The sequence below is a fragment of the Canis aureus genome, chromosome 7 (genome assembly GCF_053574225.1).
Source record: "Canis aureus isolate CA01 chromosome 7, VMU_Caureus_v.1.0, whole genome shotgun sequence".
Lineage (NCBI taxonomy): Eukaryota > Metazoa > Chordata > Mammalia > Carnivora > Canidae > Canis > Canis aureus.
The window spans coordinates 35,327,234-35,346,000 of NC_135617.1; the positions used below are offsets into that span (position 1 = coordinate 35,327,234).

General features: G+C 34.6%; 1 protein-coding gene across 10 annotated transcripts in view; it reads right to left on the minus strand.

Moving 5' to 3' along the window:
* The window catches only part of SENP6 (SUMO specific peptidase 6), a 116,574-nt gene that overhangs the window by 80,099 nt on the left and 17,708 nt on the right, over nt 1–18,767 (minus strand). For 7 of the 10 annotated variants that reach the window (XM_077903329.1, XM_077903328.1, XM_077903327.1 and 4 more), the window contains 2 exons: nt 10,725–10,818; nt 8,699–8,759 (listed from right to left, as the gene is read on the minus strand). In XM_077903329.1, coding sequence (XP_077759455.1) covers nt 8,699–8,759; nt 10,725–10,818 — 155 coding nt within the window. Of the gene's footprint in view, nt 1–8,698; nt 8,760–10,724; nt 10,819–18,767 lie in introns of those variants that run through there. The other 3 variants (XM_077903336.1, XM_077903335.1, XM_077903334.1) reach the window with 1 other exon arrangement.

The following is an 18,767-nucleotide window of genomic DNA, read 5'->3' on the forward strand; positions in this document are numbered from 1 at the left end:
TTCTCAAATTTTTAGTATAAATCAGAATTACCTCAATGATTTGTTAAATTGTTGTGTCAAATCTTTACAGTTTATTCTTATTAGGTCTGGGATGGGCCTAATAATGTGCATTTCTAGTGAGTATCAGTGATGCTGATATTGCCAATCAGACACCATACCTGGAGAACCACTGAATTAAGGTGATCTGAGACTGAGATTATTAATGCTTCTAGTACTAGACAGAAGTAAATACATATCCACTCCAGAAATAAGTAATTTTCTAGGCCTCAAATTATCCCTTTGACTTTTCATATGCAATAGTTACCATTAATAGCAAGCTCAAAGAAATTAGGCAATGTGATCAAAACCAAGAGAAACAACTGATAACAGGAAAAAAAAACCATTGGGGATAAAGATATTGGAATTATCACTCTCTTCCATTTATAAACAAAGTACAATCACTTTTGCATTGGGGACTCTTTTTCACAGGAAATAACAGCGTTACCATGGAAAGATAACAATTTCAGAATCTACAAACTTGTCTTTCTAGCCAGGTAACTTTCCTTGTAATCATGAGATTATTTCATGCATTAACCAAAATATACACAAATTGCTGAGCCGTTGAATGAGCAGATAGGTCAGGATTCAGTAACCAATAGTTCTCACTCAATTAGAAATACATGTATCTTCTCTTAGAAAGCTCATAAATTGGGGCACCTGGGTGGCTCAGTTGGTTAAGCACTGGACTCCAGATTTTGGCTCAGGTCATGATCTCATGGGTTGTGAGACTGAGCCCCGTATCTGGCTCCATGCTCAGCGGGGAGTCTGCTTGAGAGTTCCTCCTTCTACCACTCCCCCCCCCCGCAATTAATATATTAAGAAAAAAGAAGCTCCATAAATCCATAAATTACTTTATCATAAACTGGTTATTAAGATGCATTTAGCTGAGAAAACTTAGGCCTATCCAGTTATTGTGACCTAGGCCCACTCCCATGTTATTTTGAAAAAAAAAAAAAAATGCCCTAAATCAACGAATGGTTGTCAAAGTGTGGTTCGCTAGACCAACACAACCAGCATCCTTTTGGAACACTTTAAAATGCAAATTAGCAAGCCCCTCTCCAGATCTAAATTAGAAACTTTCAAAATGGGTTTCAGCAATCTTTTTATTGGTGATTCTGATGTACACTAACATGGAAAAGCTGCTGTTTCGGATAACTTTGATACATATCCTGTTAAGAATCTCAGAAGTATGGAAAATTGATCAGTATCACTCATCACCAGGGAAATATAAATCAAAACCACAATGAGATACCACCTCACACCTGTCAGAATGACTAAAATTAACTTAGGAGACAACAGCTGTTGGCAAGGATGCAGAGAAAGGAGAACCCTTTTTGCACTATTTTTGGGAATGAAAACTGGTGCAAAAAAGAAGAAAAGAGAAAAGAGAAAAGAGAAAAGAGAAAAGAGAAAAGAGAAAAGAGAAAAGAAGAAAAGAAAAGAAAAGAAAAGAAAAGAAAAGAAAAGAAAAGAAAAGAAAAGAAAAGAAAAAAGAAAACTGGTGCAGCACTCTGGAGAACTATCTGGAGGTTCCTCAAAAAGTTAAAAATAAGGGCACTTGGGTGGCTCAGTCAGTTAAGCATCTGCCTTTGGCTCAGGTCATGATCCCGGGGTCCTGGGATCAAGCCCCACATCAGGCTCCCTTCTCAGTGGGGAATCTGCTTCTCCCTCTACCCTTAACCCCACTCGTATGCTCACTCTTTCTCTCTCAAATAAAAATAAAATCTTTTTGAAAAAAAAAGTTAAAAATAGAACTACCCTACAACCCAGCAATTGCACTACTATCCAAAGGATACAAAAATGCTGATTTGAAGGGGCACATGCACCCCAATGTTTATAGCAATACTGTCAACAATAGCCAAATTACGGAAAGGGCCCAAATGTTAGACAGATGAATGGTTAAGATGTGGTGTATATATATAAAATGGAATAGAGCCATGAAAAAGAATGAACCCTTGCCATTTGCAACAGTGTGGATGGAACTAGAATATATTACACTTAGTGAAATAAGTCAGAGAAAGACAAATACTGTATGATTTCACTAACAGGTGGATTTTAAGAAATAAAACAGATAAACATAGGGGAAGGGAAAGAAAATAAGATAAAAACAGAGAGAGAGGTAAACCATAAGAGACTAGTAACTACAGAGAACAAACTGAGGGTTGCTGGAAGGGAAGAGAATGGGGGAGGATGTACTAAGTGGGTGATGGGCATTAAGGAGGGCATTTGTTGGGATGAGCACTGGGTGTTACAGGTAAGCAATGAATCACTAAATTCTACTCCTGAAACCAATACTATGCTATATGTTAACAAATGTGAGTTTAAATAAGAATTAAAATATAAAATAAATAAGAAATTAAGATCAATAAAGTAATGCATGGCAAATGGCAAACAACTGCCACACTTGAACTTCTTATTCAGAGAGCTTAATAAAGAAGGCATTCTAGCTAACATAACAGAAAGTGTATTTGATGATGTTCTCAAAATGAAATACAATAGTAAATTTTATATAACACTTGTTACTCAGAGTGTTGTAAAGCAGATAGCACAGCATCAAACTACAAGTGAATGAAAGTATTTCACCAATAGTCCAATCATTTTGATCAAATTTCATAGCCTTTTGATGCCATGATACAACTACAAAATTTAGACTATTTCAAAGGCTGCATGTGGGGAAACCTGGGTGGCTCAGTGAATGAGCATCTGCCTTGGACCCAGGGCATGATCCCAGGATCTGATATCAAGTCCCACATCAGGCTCCCTGTGTTAAATGATTAGACACTTAAAATGATTAGACTTTAAAGGCATTTAAATTCTTAAAAACAAAATGTATATCGAAACAAAAAAGAATTAGACACTATGGAAAAAACAAAATTTTCAAAGAGAACCAACAGAAGTTCTACAAATGATAAATGTCTTTTTTTTTTTTTCTTAAGGGGCACCTGGGTCACTCAGTCAGTTAAGCATCTGACTCTTGATCTCCACTCAGGTCTTAATCCCAGGATCATGAGTTAAAGCCCCAGGATGGACTCCATGCTGGGTATGGAGCCTACTTTAAAAAAATAACTAAATAATAAAATCATTTTTTAAAAGAAAAAAGATGAACCCAACAAAAATAAGTAGATTAGACAAAGCTAAAGACAAAATTTAGTGAATTAGAAGACAGAGTGAAGGAAATTACCTAGATACGGTATAGGGATGATTTTGTTCTTTGCCATTTATCTTTTATCCTTTTTTATATAAACTACAGGTTAGGGGTAGCTTAGTGGGTCAGTGGTTGAGCGTCTGCCTGTGGCTCCAGTTGTGATCCTAGGATCCTGCGACTGAGTCCCTGCAGGGAGCCTGCTTCTCCCTCTGCCTATGTCTCTCACGAATAAATAAGTAAAATCTTGGTAATATCCACAGATACAATGACTAAAATATTTTCACAACTAATGAAAGACATGTATCCTTTCTCTAAAGAGGCACAATGAAACTAGAGAAGCCAAAGGCAAAAGGATTATTCTATGAAAGAAAAGGTGAAGAATACTAAGACATTTTTAATCAAAATAAAGGCTTTCTCCTAATTCCATTATCATTTGAGAAGAGGAGCTATATTAGTTTAAACCAATGATCCATAGGGACCTATATATTACCTACAAGCCATTAAAAATCCAGAAATACATAACCCCTTAGGATATACAAAGACTTTCTAAATGGCAAACAGGCATGGATAATTTTAAGGCAATTAAATCCTAAGCCCTCAATCTCCATTTTTACAATTTCTTAACACTGATTTACTTTAAAACCCATCTGTAAAAAAAGGCATCATACAGTATCTCCCTTCCCAACAGACCTTTATCTGTTCTACAAAAGAAAGACATAAGTCTCACCTATTGCATTAGAATCTAAAAATCTCCAAAAAGGAACAATTGGAAATACTGGAATCTCTTTTGGCACAAAAAATGATAGTAGGTCTTCATATCTTTCCCTCTTTTATAAATATTTTGTTAAATATGCTTCTAACCATAGGTTAGAAACTAGATATTCTACACCAAAGTTATATTTCCTTAATTTCACTGCAAAATGAAAAGCAAAAGTGATAAAAATTTGCATTTACTGGCTTTGTATATTCTATTCCAATTATAATCAAGAAAAGCATTGACCCAAGGAGAAAATCAAGTGAGAACACCTCAAAGAAAGCATAAGTTTTTAAAATGAGACTGAAATCTGCTGTGCCTTATTACAACCAAGTAACAAACTCAGGTCAAAACCACGGCCATATTTTCTACCTGAAGTGAAATGAAATGGCTATCATGAAGATACAAACTAACATGTACACTTGAAGTGAAAACTGAAAACAAACATTTACAGATAAATAGTATATCTGATTTAATTGATTGGCAGGACCATATGGACTGGCCTTGTCAAATAAAGTATAAATAGGTATTTTCCACAGAGTATATGAACAAAATATGCAGTTCCATATTAAAAAAATACACAAAACAAAAATTACAAAATATTTCACAAAAAAATATGATATTGGCAAAGGCAATATCCTGAAGTTAACAAGATTTCAATTTTTAAAATTATTTCTCAAGTATCTAGTTTTAGAGACGCCTGAGTGCCTCAGTGGTTGAGCATCTGCCTTCGGCTCAGGGTGTGATCCTGGGATCCAGGATTGAGTCCCACACATTGGGCTCCTTACACGGAGCCTGCTTCTCCCTCTGCTTGTGTCTCTGCCTCTCTCTGTGTCTCTCATGAATAAATAAATAAAATCTTTAAAAAAAAAGAAAGTATCTAGTTTTAAAAAAAGGAATCTAAAAGTAGCAAGCATAATAATTGGCTACTTGTTAAATTTGATAAAGCCTTTTTAGTATACCAAATTCAGAAGTGCAATAACTCTAATGATTGGATCACAAATTATTTTTAACTTTTAAATATTAAGTTGCTATGTGATTTTTGGCATTTAATTCAAAAGAAAAGAACTGAAGGATAATGCTATAACAAAATTCTATTCTTCTCCTAAGAGGCACAGTTAGCTAAGTAGCAGACTCTAGGTTTTGGCTCAGGTTGTGATCTCAAGGTTTGGGGATCAAGCCCTAGGCTACCAGTGGAGTCTGCTTAAGAATCTCTCTATCTCTCCCTCTCCCTCTGCTCCTCCCCACTCCACACTCAATTGCGCATGTGCACTCTCTCTCTGTAATAAACCTTAAAAAAGAAAAAGAAGAAAACTGCTACTGAAAGTTTTATTCTAGCAATAAGTAATACTTGTTCATGGATATGTGAACCAAATGAATAAAAAAGAAAAACATCAGCACTACTCATCTTAAGAAATACATTTCCAATATAATTTTTTTTAAAGATTTTATTTATTCACGAGAGACCCGGGGGGGGTGGGGGGGGACACAGACACAGGCAGAGGGAGAAGCAGGCTCCATGCAGGGAGCCCGACATGGGACTTGATCCCGGGTCTCCAGGATCACACCCTGGGCTGAAGGCGGCACCAAACCGCTGAGCCACTTGGGCTGCCCTCCAATATAATTTTACATAATAGATTCAATGATTACAAATACCTGTAATATATTTTTGAATCTTTAATAAATTATAAGGATAATTCCATCCAGTAAAAAAATACTTAGAACCATGTAGTGACAATTATTTAATGTTAAATTTCAATAAATATATATCTATTTAATGTTAAATTTCAATAAATACATATCTTTCAAAAAAGAGATGGTACATGTATTTTTAAAATAGATGATGCTGAGTATCAAATTAGAATTACCTTTAGAGATAACTGGATACACATAAACATAATTTAAGTTTTATTTTAAAATATCCCCACTTACATCCTTAAAAACGTATAAGGCATTTTAAAAAAAATTAAGGGCATCTTCAAGGAAAAAAAAAACACATAAATTGAAAACCAATGCCACAGAAGTTAGTAACTGAAAACATCCTTTATTTTCCCTGCAAACTACATTATATTTTTGTAGAACTTGAAGAACACCTAACAGCAGCACTCTAAGCAATCAAGATGTTAAAATAAAAGCTAGAGAAAAATGTAATGTGAAAAACCTTGTGGTTTTTAGTGTAACTTTATAAATGAAAATTTTAGAGTACTAAGAGAAAAACTTCAAATTCTATAAATTCTTTAATTACAACAAAGTAGAGATGTTATGGGAGAAAAAAAAACAAAGAGATTGGCGGAGATTAAACTTAAAAGTCACTAAAATATTATTCAACGGTAAGCATAAGTAATATGTGAAGAGGGTGCTATGTCAGATGGGTAAAAATTCAAGTTTGACCACATACTTCTCAAGGTTACAAAGAAATATATTATTAGTGGGAATGGCAAATGGTAATTTCCATGAATGAGGCATTTAGCAATAACTAGAAAAATTACATGTAAATTTACCCTCTGTAATAACAACTGCAATTCTAGGAATCTATCCCAAAATATACTATAAAGACATGAAAAGACATAAGCATGAGGCTGGCTGGCTTGCTTGTTTGCTTTATTTATTTATTTAGGCATAAGGCATTATTAAAGCACTATTTATAATAGCAAAAGACTGGGAAAGACCTCTGCTCATCACTAGGGAGCCAACTAAATATCTACTGTTCATTCTACTCACTGGAATACTATGTAACAACAAAAGAGATAATATAGATTTCTAAGTACTTTGCTAGTGGAGTGATCCACAGACCAAACTGCTAAAGTAAAACAATCAAGGTAATAAGCAGTGTGGATAGTTTCTCTGAGAAGGGTTGTATATTCCATTAAAAATGAAAGAAAAGAACAATGAAAGGCTAAATCCATGTGATTTTTTTTTTAAGTTGCCCATTAGTGAAAGAGAAAAGGATAGAGGGAATCAAAATAAAACCTAGATTTCTCTAATAAAACTTCTTTTGTAAATAGGACTTTGGAATCATGTATTTCTTGTGTAATTATAAAACAACTTATTGTGTAATTATAAAACAACTTAAATCATTTCAATTGATTTAAAAACACAGTAATTTAGAGGCGCCTTGTCTGGTTCAGTCCGAGGAGATGAACCTGGGGTGTAAATTCAAGCCCCAGGTTGGGTGGAAAGATCACTTAAAATAAATAAAAAATATTTTAAAAATTCACTTTAAATAAAACCACAGGGGATCCCTGGGTGGCTCAGCGGTTTAATGCCTGCCTTCAGCACAGGGCGTAATCCTGGAGTCCCGGGATCGAGTCCCACATCAGGCTCCCTGTATGGAGCCTGCTTCTCCCTCTCCCTGTGTCTTTGCGCCTCTCTCTCTCTCTCTCTCTCTCATGAATAAATAAAATCTTAAAAATAAAAAATAAAATAAAAAAATTTAAAAAAACCCAAGTAATTTAAACACACATTCCTGGTGGGCTATATACCTGGTGGTGCCACCAAAAACTAACAAGCAAACAGAAGGAAAAAAATTTAAATTACTTTATTAGCAATTATATTTGTATTGGTATTGTGAAACTATTTATCTACTAGGACAAAACAAATAACTAAGTTAACATCATTAGGAGCAAAGAAACTAAACCCAGAACCCATAAAAGGAAAACAATTTTGATAAATTTGACAACATAAGAAGATATGTTCTCCAAAGCAATAATCGCCAAAAGCAAAGACAAAAGACTAGTGGGAAAAAACTCGTTTAAAATATTAGCAGATAGTATCACAGCAAGGGGCCAATTTCTCCAACACTTTGTATTTATTCAAACCTAGGAAACCATTGTAAGATTCAAATCATTGTAAATACTAATGTGCAAAAGAAATTTTTCTAATTAAACCATGTCATGCCATTATTATAAGATGCATCTAGACAGATTTCAGAGTTGTCAAAAATGTGTGCCTGGGCTCAACATAAAAAGAATTCCTATCAATCATAATATTCTAAAGACTAAATAGAAAAATAGGCAAAGGATATTAAATGATACTATCCAAAAGGAAATAAAGGACTACACATATGAAAACATTCAACCTCATTTATAGTAAAAGAAATGAAAATTAAGACTACACCAAGATACAATTTTTTGCTGACAAAGCTCAAAAGATCAATAACTGTGACAACTGTGTGGGAAAACAGGCATACTCAGACATTGCTGGTAAAAGCGTAAATCAGGTATAACAAAATTAGAAATGTACATGTCTTGATACAGCAGCTCTATTGTTAGGAATTCATCCTACAGATTTGCTAGTATTTATGCAAAATCACCTATACTGAAGGTGACTTAACTATTTCAGGGTGAAAAGAAAAGGGGGACAACACCATAAATATCCTTCAATATGGTGGTATTGGACAAGAACAATACATCATACAATGGAATACTATACACCCAGGGAAAAGAACAAGGGTGTTTTTAATGGACTCATGGTCTCTAATAATTTTTTTTTAAAAAATTTTTAAAGACTAAATAACATGTACAGTATGCTACTAACTGTGTTAATATAAGAGGGCAGGGCAAAAAATATATATTTTCTTCATAATGCATAAAATCTCTGATGAAATAAACAGGAAACTGGGAACACACTAGCCTCTGGGGTGGGTAAGTGGGTGGTTGGGAATTTCAATTAAAAAAATGGAAAAATCTTCATTTGCAATATTAGCTTTTAGTATATAACCTAAAAAATTTACCAAAAAAAGTCAGAAAAGCAACACTTGCCTTTTTTCCTTTTGAGGTCTCGGAATCCTCATCTTCATCTACACTGAGTAGATTTGCCTCGCTACAGAGAAAATAAGGGAGGAGGGGTAAATCTTAAGTGACAATTACAACTCACACATTAAATTCAGAAGTATATTTATTGTCTTTGTTTACCAAATTCAGGGATCTGCAAACTTTTTCTATAAAAAGCCAGAGATTAAATTAGGCTCTGTAGACTATACAGTCTCTCTACTAATACTCTACTATTTTAGTAGGAAAGTAGCCACAGATCATATGTATGGCTGTATTCCAATAAAACTATTAACAAAAGCCAATGGTGGGCCAGACTAGGCCAGTGGGCCATGGTCTGTTGACCCCTGCTACAAACATAATTTTTGTTCCCTTAACAGTAGATTTCACATATAGTCACTCACTTTTCCTGTCTTGGATTTAAAATTAGAGGAAAAGAACAGCGAAACAAAATAGAGAAAAAATGGTAAGAAAACCTTAACTAATGTAAAAAAAAAAAAAAAAAGTAATTCCAATGATGTTACCACAGTAAAAGTTACTTTCACAAATCTTAGAAATATCAACACTTTAGAATACTTGAGATTCTAAAAGATCAGACTAATATATCTATTAATAGTTCAATTTATTGTCAAGATATTACAAAAGCTGAAGCTCCTAAGGATCCTCTTATAATGAGCAAGAGTATAATTCATAAATGAAATATACAGAACAGGTAACACCTTAAAATACAAATTTACATAATAATGACAAATCTAACAAAGAAAGCTAAAATACATTCTTCTAAAGACAACTCTGCTATTTTAGTAAATCCTAGCTATTTATAATAAAAATATAAAATGTTCCATTACTGTCTACACATACCCCAACTGTTTTAGTACTAAAAATTCTCCTTCCAAACATTTTACAAAATGTTTAAAAGGTGACCTACTTCCCACTTAATTTCAGATTTAATTCCAATTTTTCAAAAATAAATACTAAGGGTCTATAATAAAAAAAATATTTAAAATTTTAAAAGTCAGAAATAAAAAAAACAAGAGAAAGACAACCATAAAACACCAATTTTATCTGAAAACAGTTCAAAGCTCTCCTTCAAATAAAAGTTCACTTCAATTCAAAATCTGATAGGTGAAGGTACATAAAAATGGTAAGGAACGGAGCTATTGCCCAGACAGAAGTGAAGCACCCACAATATTTACCCAATATACTCTGATTTCTTATGTAATAATTTTTTAAAATTCTTATAGGTTTGGTAGAACTATATGTATTTATAAATAATGTATATATCTGTGTATATATAATGTATATGTATATATTTGTGTATTTCTGAATATGTGCTAGCCAGTGGAAAACCAGATTAATAGATCATGGCACCTAATAGCAATGGTGAATCGGTAATACAAATCTCATGATATGCAAAAGGCTCTATTAAAACTATCATTTAAATTTTACAATGCAGACATTTCAAGCACACAAAGTATAATAAGTAATTCGTTTAACATCTGCTTGGGTCAACATCTGTGTTTATCATTTAATATTGTTTCTGCTTTCTCTGGTGGTAACGTGATCTAAGATGGAAGGGCAACTGTTAAGAAAGATACTATAGAACTTAAACTTCCACGCAAAATTCAGAGGTTTTCAAATCAGTGCCTGAACAGAATGTCATCTTTAAAAAAATTTTCTTTAACTGAAAATCTTCAATAGTCAATTTTAAATTGTATGCTTATATGTATTACATGCACATACTAACACATTTCAAAAAATTGAAAATGTAACAGCAAAATTACTTAATAAAAAACCCCTGCATTTTCTTTCCTTCATGTTATGTAATAAACGTTTTATTTATTTATTTATTTATTTTTGTAATAAACGTTTTATAAGTAAAGAATATTATGCTCTTAAAAATACTTCCATGGAATATAAGTCATTTTTTATTTTTATTTTTTTTATTTTTTTTTTATAAGTCATTTTTTAATGAAATGTCATTCATATAAAATATCGGGGGGGGGGGAGTTCTTACTCTTTATCTGTGTCTCCTTCACTTTCGTCTCCATGATCAAAGCTCCAATTATTTTTAAAACCTCCATCTCTCTTAGATTCTGATCTAGCCAAAGCTGAAATAAAAAAAAGAACTGAGATAAGTATTCAGTAGAACCATTAAATTTAAAATAAAATTGAGCATTTCCCAAGCTCTTTGGTTAGTCTAGATTCTCTTAATTTTCTTGCTTTTTGACTATTTCTTATAAACATCTTATTTCCTCTAAAACAAAAAACACGTTAAAATCTGTTTTTGCTAATGTACAGTTGTTCATATGCATGAGTTTATTACCAAAGAAGAAACACAAATTAGTAAAATATAATAAAAATGAGGGGGAAGCACATGAATATGTATGAAATATATAAAAATCAACCCTGTACCTCCATGTTTAATTGCTAATCTTATAAATTAGTACCCATTAATTAGTATGCCCTATTTACTTCAGTCAATTATCTCCACCTTTTAATAGAAGAGAAATCAAAATTTTCTGCATTGACAATATGGTGAACTTGATGTACCGGAAAACTCTGTAGGTTAGAACACCAAACATGCTCACAATGAGTTTAAAAGAATTAAGTGTATAGCTTAAACTTCCTGAAGCCATAAACAACTAGAAAATGGGAACTCAGAGACATAAATGAGGTTCTGAAGCTGGCATTTGTCTTGGGAGTCATGTGACAAAAACCTGATGGACTAGGGATTTAAGATCGAGTTTGGGATGCCAGCAAGATGAGAGGACAGACTGAACAGTAGAAGACCTGAAGGGCAGCCCTCCAATTAGGTGAACAAGGAGAAAAAAGAAACTGGAAAACAGCGAGAGTAATTATGATGTATTGTCTTTGCTCTGGGTTTCTGGGTTGAACTGAAGACATACAAAGTGTATTCACCCCATGGTTAAGGAATCCTAACCATAAACTCACAATTACTCAGGTTTGGGACCAGAATTTTCATAACTATATCTATGTGGCCCTGAAAAATCTATAATTAAAATAGTCTCACAAGAAAAGATGCTGAATATCACTAGATGTCAGGGAAATGCAAATCGAAACTATAATTAGATACTACTTCACACCCACTGTAGAATGGCTATTACATTTTTTTAAAACCTAAAATAGGGGATCCCCGGGTGGCTCGGCGGTTTGGCGCCTGCCTTTGGCCCAGGGTGTGATCCTGGAGACCTGGGATGATCAAGTCCCACACGTCGGGCTCCCTGCATGGAGCCTGCTTCTCCCTCTGTGTCTCTCATGAATAAGTAAATAAAGTTAAAAAAAAAAAAAAAGAACTAAAATAGTAAGTACTGATAAGGATGTGGAAAAATTGAACTTCTATGCATTGCTGGTGGGAATGTAAAACAGTGCAGCCACGATGCAAATGTATGGCAGTACGGCAGTTCCTCAAAAAGTTAAACATAGGGACTCCTGGGTGGCTCAGCGGTTGAGCGTCTCTGCCTTTGGTCTAGGGTGTGATCCCGGGATCCAGGACTGAGCCCCACTTCAGGCTCCTTGCAGGGAGCCTGTTTCTCCCTCAGCCTGTATTTCTGCCTCTTTCTTTCTCTGTGTGTCTCTCATGAATAAATAAAATCTTAAAAAAAAAAAAAAAAGTTAAACATAGAATTACATAGAATTACCCTATGATCCAGAAGTCTCACTTCCAGGTATATACTCAAAATAAATGAAAGCATGTACAGGTTTACACCTGTAAACCAACAGGTGTAGTAGCATTAATCATAATAGCCAAAGGTGAAAACAACCTAAGTGTCCATCAAAGGTGAATTAATAAGTAAAATGTGGTGTGTACAGGTACCTGTGTATACACACACACACACACAGGAATATTATGCAGCCATAAGGGAATGAAATTGATACATGCTACAACATGGATGAATTCTGAAAACATTACAATGAGTTAAATAAACTAGACATAACAAATTTTGCCATAATAAAAAGCTCTTTTTAAAGGCAAAAAAAAAAAAAAAATGCCTCTACCTGACAGAATCAAATATAAATCCTCCCTAAAAAAAATATAAAATTTCAATACAAGCCTCAAAAAAAGTTTCAAAGAATAAGAGCTCACAACCAAAAATATCATAAAATAGGAAGGAACAAGTCACGACGAGCAAATCTGAAACGTCTGACATACATACTGGAATTGGACAAATAATAAACAGTATATAATGGAAGTAAGGTTTCTGTCAGAGAAAGGTTACAAATAAGCAACAGAAGAAAACTACAATGAACTCTATTCATTCTAATGATACTAGAGTAAGAGTTATCAGTATGAACTCAATCTTTCTTTGATACATATACAGATAGAAAAAAGTAATATATATAGGTATGTCTTGTACCATGGGTTAGTAGTATACAGAACTAAAGCTTTATCCTCTGAGAAGATCTAGAAAACAGTGACACCCCAGTGGCAACAAGCACACTTAAAGTCAGATCTTGATTTCTATTTGCTTTTAAAGATCTTATTTATTTATTTGAAAGAGAGAGAGGAGAGGGAGAAGCAAGCTCCCCACTGAGCAGGGAACCCAATGCAGGGCTTGATCCCAGGACCCTGAGATCATGACCTGAACTGAAGGCTGCCACTTAACCAACTGAGCCACCCAGGTGCCCCCAGATTTTGATTTCTAAATTCTCTAATAAAAGAATTTATTATTTTCTAAAAGAAATTACTGATTATAGGGATGGAGCAGAAAAAATGTAAGATTAGTCTGGATCTTGGGGGCCTGTTTTCTACACCAGGAAATAAGAAGGTTCATTTTTTTAAAAAGATGAGGGAATGTCAAAAAATCTCAGGAGCCAAACTGAACCTCTAAATAGTTGAACAAAGGTGAAATAATTTTAGCCAAACTAACAACAGTACTGGATTATAACCCCCAAAGTAAAACATTCACAAATCCATACTGACATAAATAACTGAATAAGTAAACAAATGGGGAGAAAAAAACATATCTTCCTTTAAAAAGAATTCCAAATTATATTATTTCCTGTGAAATATGAAACTTAGTTCCCCTTCCCTTCAGTATACACTGGACTTGGTAACTCATTTCCAGGAACTGACTACAGAAAGGGGAAAAAACAATAAATTGACAGTGAGAAATCTGACAATCATTACTTCAGCCATAAGGTTAACATCAAAAGTAGGAAATACTGTTTAATATGATGTAATGAATATGCCACTTCAGTTCAGTGGTCTTCTTTCCAAACCTCATAATGTCAGTTTAATAGTGAGAAAACACAGATAAATTCAAACTGAGATATAGTCTACAAAATACCTGACTAGTATGCTTTTAAAACCATCAAAACTGGGATCCCTGGGTGGCGCAGCAGTTTGGCACCTGCCTTTGGCCCAGGGCGCGATCCCGGAGACCCGGGATCGAATCCCACATCGGTTTCCCGGTGCATGGAGCCTGCTTCTCCCTCTGCCTGTGTCTCTGCCTCTCTCTCTGTCTCTCTGTGACTATCATAAATAAATAAAAATTAAAAAAAAAATTAAAAAAAAAACAATGCATTAAAAAAATAAATAAATAAATAAAACCATCAAAACTATGAAAAACAAAGAAAGATTAATAAATTGTCATGTATTAAATGAGACTAAAGAGATGTAACACCAAATGCAGTGTGGTATCCTCGATTGGACACTGGAATTAAAAAAGAACATCAGTGAAATAAGTAGGGAAATCCAAATAAACTATGTAGTTTATATCAGAGTTTATATCCAAAGCTAATCTCCAAGTTTTTGAAAAACATACTATGATTATATAAGGTGCCAACATTATGGGAAGATACATAAATGGTATAGAGAAAATATAACATTTTTGAAAATTCTCTATGAATTTAAAACCCTCAAAAGAACTTTTAAAAATCAAATGTAAGGGAACCCTGGGTGGCGCAGCGGTTTGGCGCTTGCCTTTGGCCCAGGGCACGATCCTGGAGACCCGGGATCAAATCCCACGTCGGGCTCCCGGTGCATGGAGCCTGCTTCTCCCTCTGCCTATGTCTCTGCCTCTCTCTCTCTCTCTCTCTCTGTGTGACTATCATAAATTTAAAAAAAAAAAAATTTAAAATGAACCTGTTTTAAAAAAGAGATGGGGGGATCCCTGGGTGGCGCAGCGGTTTAGCGCCTGCCTTTGGCCCAGGGCGCGATCCTGGAGACCCGGGATCGAATCCCACGTCGGGCTCCCGGTGCATGGAGCCTGCTTCTCCCTCTGCCTATGTCTCTGCCTCTCTCTCTCTCTCTCTCTCTCTCTCTCTGTGGGACTATCATAAAAAAAAAAAAAAAAAAGACAACAATGCCAATAAAAGGAAATTTAAAAAAAAAAAAAAAAAAAAAAAAGAGAGATGGGGCAGCCCGGGTGGCTCAATGGTTTAGCATCACCTTCAGCCTAGGGTGTGATCCTGGAGACCCAGGATGGAGTCCCACATTGGGCTCCCTGCATGGAGCCTGCTTCTCCCTCTGCCTGTGTCTCTGCCTCTCTCTCTCTGTGTCTCTCATGAATAAATAAAATCTTTAAAAAAAGAGAGAGAGAGAGAGAGAGAGAGAGAGATGGTTAGGGATGCATGGGTGACTGGGTTAAGCATCTCCCTCTGGCTCATGTCATGATCTTGGGGGCCTGGGATCAAGCCCCACATTGGGCTCTCTGCTCAGTGGGGAGTCTGTTTCTCCCTCTCCCTTTGCTTTTCCCTCCCCCTGCCCTCCACCACCACTCGTGAGGCTCACACACTCTCTCATGCTGGCTTGCTCCCTCTCTCAAATAAAGAAAATCTTTAAAACAAATTTTTAAAGATGGTTAGGAAAAGTTATACTACCAAGACAGAAAGGGTAATAAACTATAATGATTACTAGCCTAAGACTCATAATCCAGCAACTAGTATCCATCAAATGAGTCAAGCAAGTTAATCAAAAAGGTCACCAGGCAGCAAAAAGTCAAGAAGTGTTTATTATTTACACACTAGTGGAACTGGAATTCTATACTCACAATTCTAATAAATCTAGTGATATGATTTCCTAGTTGACAGCAGATTATAACCTATAAATGAATAAATGACAGAATAATCTCATGAAAATGATTATTATTAATAAAAAAATTATAAAAAGCAAACACATTTTAAAACCTAAGTTTAGAGTAACTTGGAGTAGGAAAAAAAACTCAATTCCTTGAAAGTCTTTGAGAATATTACCACATCTCAATATCCTGCTATGGTTGACATTAGTAATAAGGAGAGTGGAAAATTATGTCTATTATATTCCACTTACGAAATTGAGTGCAAGAAGAGATAAAGGTTAAAGAGAGATCCCAGTTAACCCAAATTAAATACATGCATTTTTGTTCATACACTTCACTAAAATGACAGTGATGGAAGGAGGGGAGAGAAAATAGAAACCCTTAAGAACAAAAAGGAGACCAGAAAGGAGATAACAGTAAATAAGATATGTAACTAAATCAGTGAAAGATGAAAATTTGATGGATGGGACAAACTGACTTAGTTGACTAAAGAAAGCGAACCTAAATACCTACACAAATATTACCAAACTGACACGACAAGATTTGAATACTGCTGCATCAATAAAAGACACTGAATTATTACAAATCTTTCCATAAAGAAATATTCAGACCCAAAAGGCTTCTTTAGTAACTTCCTTAAAAAAAAAAAAAAAAAAAAAAATTGGTTATTTTTATTTCATGGGAAGTAACTTAGTTCTTTGTTGTTGTTTTTAAATATAAACTCTACCCTCAACATAGGACTCAAACTCATGTCCCCAAGATCAAGAATCACATGCACTAACAATTGAGCTAGTCAGGCACCCCTCCAGTAATTTCTTTCAAGCTTCTTCTTTTTTTTTTTTTTTTTTTAAGATTTTATTTATTTATTCATGAGAGATACAGAGAAAGAGGCAGAGGAAGAAGCAGGCTCCATGCAAGAAGCCCTATGTGGGACTCAATCCCGGGATCACAGGATCACACCCTGAGTCAAAGACAGGCACTCAACCGCTGAGCCACCCAGGCATCCCTTCTTTCAAGCTTCTAAGAAATAACAATAAATTTATTTTCCCAAAATACAAAAGAAAAAGAAACATTCTACAGTTCATTTTGCAAAGTGATAATACCTAATTCCAAACCTGACAATGACATTCAATGAAGGAAAATTACCACTCATGGAGACAGACATAAAACGCTAAATAAACTATTAGCAAATCAACTCCCGTAATATGTAAAGAATAGTATATTATAATTAAGCACAGTCTATTCCAAAAGAGTTAACATTTGAAAATTCAGGGAATCCCTGGGTGGCTCAGCAGTTTAGTGTCTGTCTTCGGCCCGGGGCATGATCCTGGAGTCCCAGGATCGAGTCCCACATCGCGCTCCCTGCATGGAGCCTGCTTCTCCCTCTGCCTGTGTCTCTGCCTGTCTCTCTCTCTCTCTCTGTGTCTCTCATGAATAAATAACATCTTAAAAAAAAAAAATTTGAAAACTGTAATTCACAAAACAAAAACACTTTGCAAATAACCGAAAACAATTAACATATTGTAAACATTAATCCAACTACATCAATAATCACTCTGAACATCAATGATTTAAATGCACCCATCAAAAGACAGAGGTTCTCAAGTGTATCAGACAAGATCCAACCGTATGACACCTCCAAGAAACATGCCTTAGACACTAGATACATATACATTGAAAGTAAAGGGATGGAGAAAGATATACCATACGAACAACAATCAAAAGAAGGCAGGAATAGCGTATTTCCAGACAAAGCAGATATCAAATTAAGGAAAGTTATTAGAAATAAAAAGCGTATTACATAATGTTAACAGTCAATTCTCAAAGACGACGAACAATCCCTAACAGGTATATACTTAACAACAGTGTCAAATTATGTGAGGCAAAAACGATTAGAACTGCAGGAAGAAATAAATGAACCCATCATCATAGTTGGAAACTATAACATTCCTGTATTAGAAATGGACTGTTCCAGGGAGCAGAAAAACCAGTTGAGAACACAGCTGACCTCAATAAAACCATTGGTCAACTAGAGATTACTGACATCTACAGACCACTTCATCCAAAAACAAAAAAACTTTATTTTTCACAAGCTCACATAGAACAATCACTGACACTACATTTTGGGCCCTAAAACACTCTAACAAATTTATAGAAACGGAAATCACAAAGTCTGTTCTCAGATCACAATAGGATTAAGCCAGAAATCTATAACAAAAAGCTAAGCTAGAAATCAAGATTTGGAAAATCCCAAAACACATGGAAGATTAAATAACATACCTCTAAACAACAAATAAGTCAAAGAAGAAATCTCAAAATAAGTTTAAAAGTATTTTGAACTAAATGAAAACAAAAGCACAACTTGCCAAATTTGTAAGCAACAGTGAAAACAGTGCATAAGGGGAAATTTATAGCATCAAAAGCACATATAAAAGATCTATGAGTGCCTGGGTGGCTCAGTCAGTTAAGCATTCAACTCTCCATCTCAGCTCAGCTCCTGATCTAAGAGTTATAAGTCCAAGCCCCACATTAAAAAAAAAAAAAAAAAAAAAAAAAAAAAAAAAAAATCTAAAATACATCATCTAAGCTTCCATCTTAGGAAACCAGAAAATGAACAATTCGAATCCCAAATAAGCCGAAGAAAAGAGATAATACAAATTAGAACAGAAATCAATGAAACTGAATGGGGGGAGGGGAGGGAATCAACAAAACCAAACGTTCCCTGAAGACTGATAAAAATCAACAAGCTTCAAGCCAGGTCAACTAAAAAGAGGACACAAATTACTAAAATCAGAAATGAAAAAAAGGAACATCACTACAGATCCCATGGATGCTAGAAGAGTAAAGGAATACTATTAACAAATCCATGTTCAAATAGATAACCCAGATGAAATGGACAACTTCCTTGAAAAATACAAACTGCCTAAACTCACACAAAAAGAAACAATCTAAATAGGCGTCTATCTATTAAAGAAATTGAATCAAGAACTAATTATTTTCCAAAACAGAAAGCACCA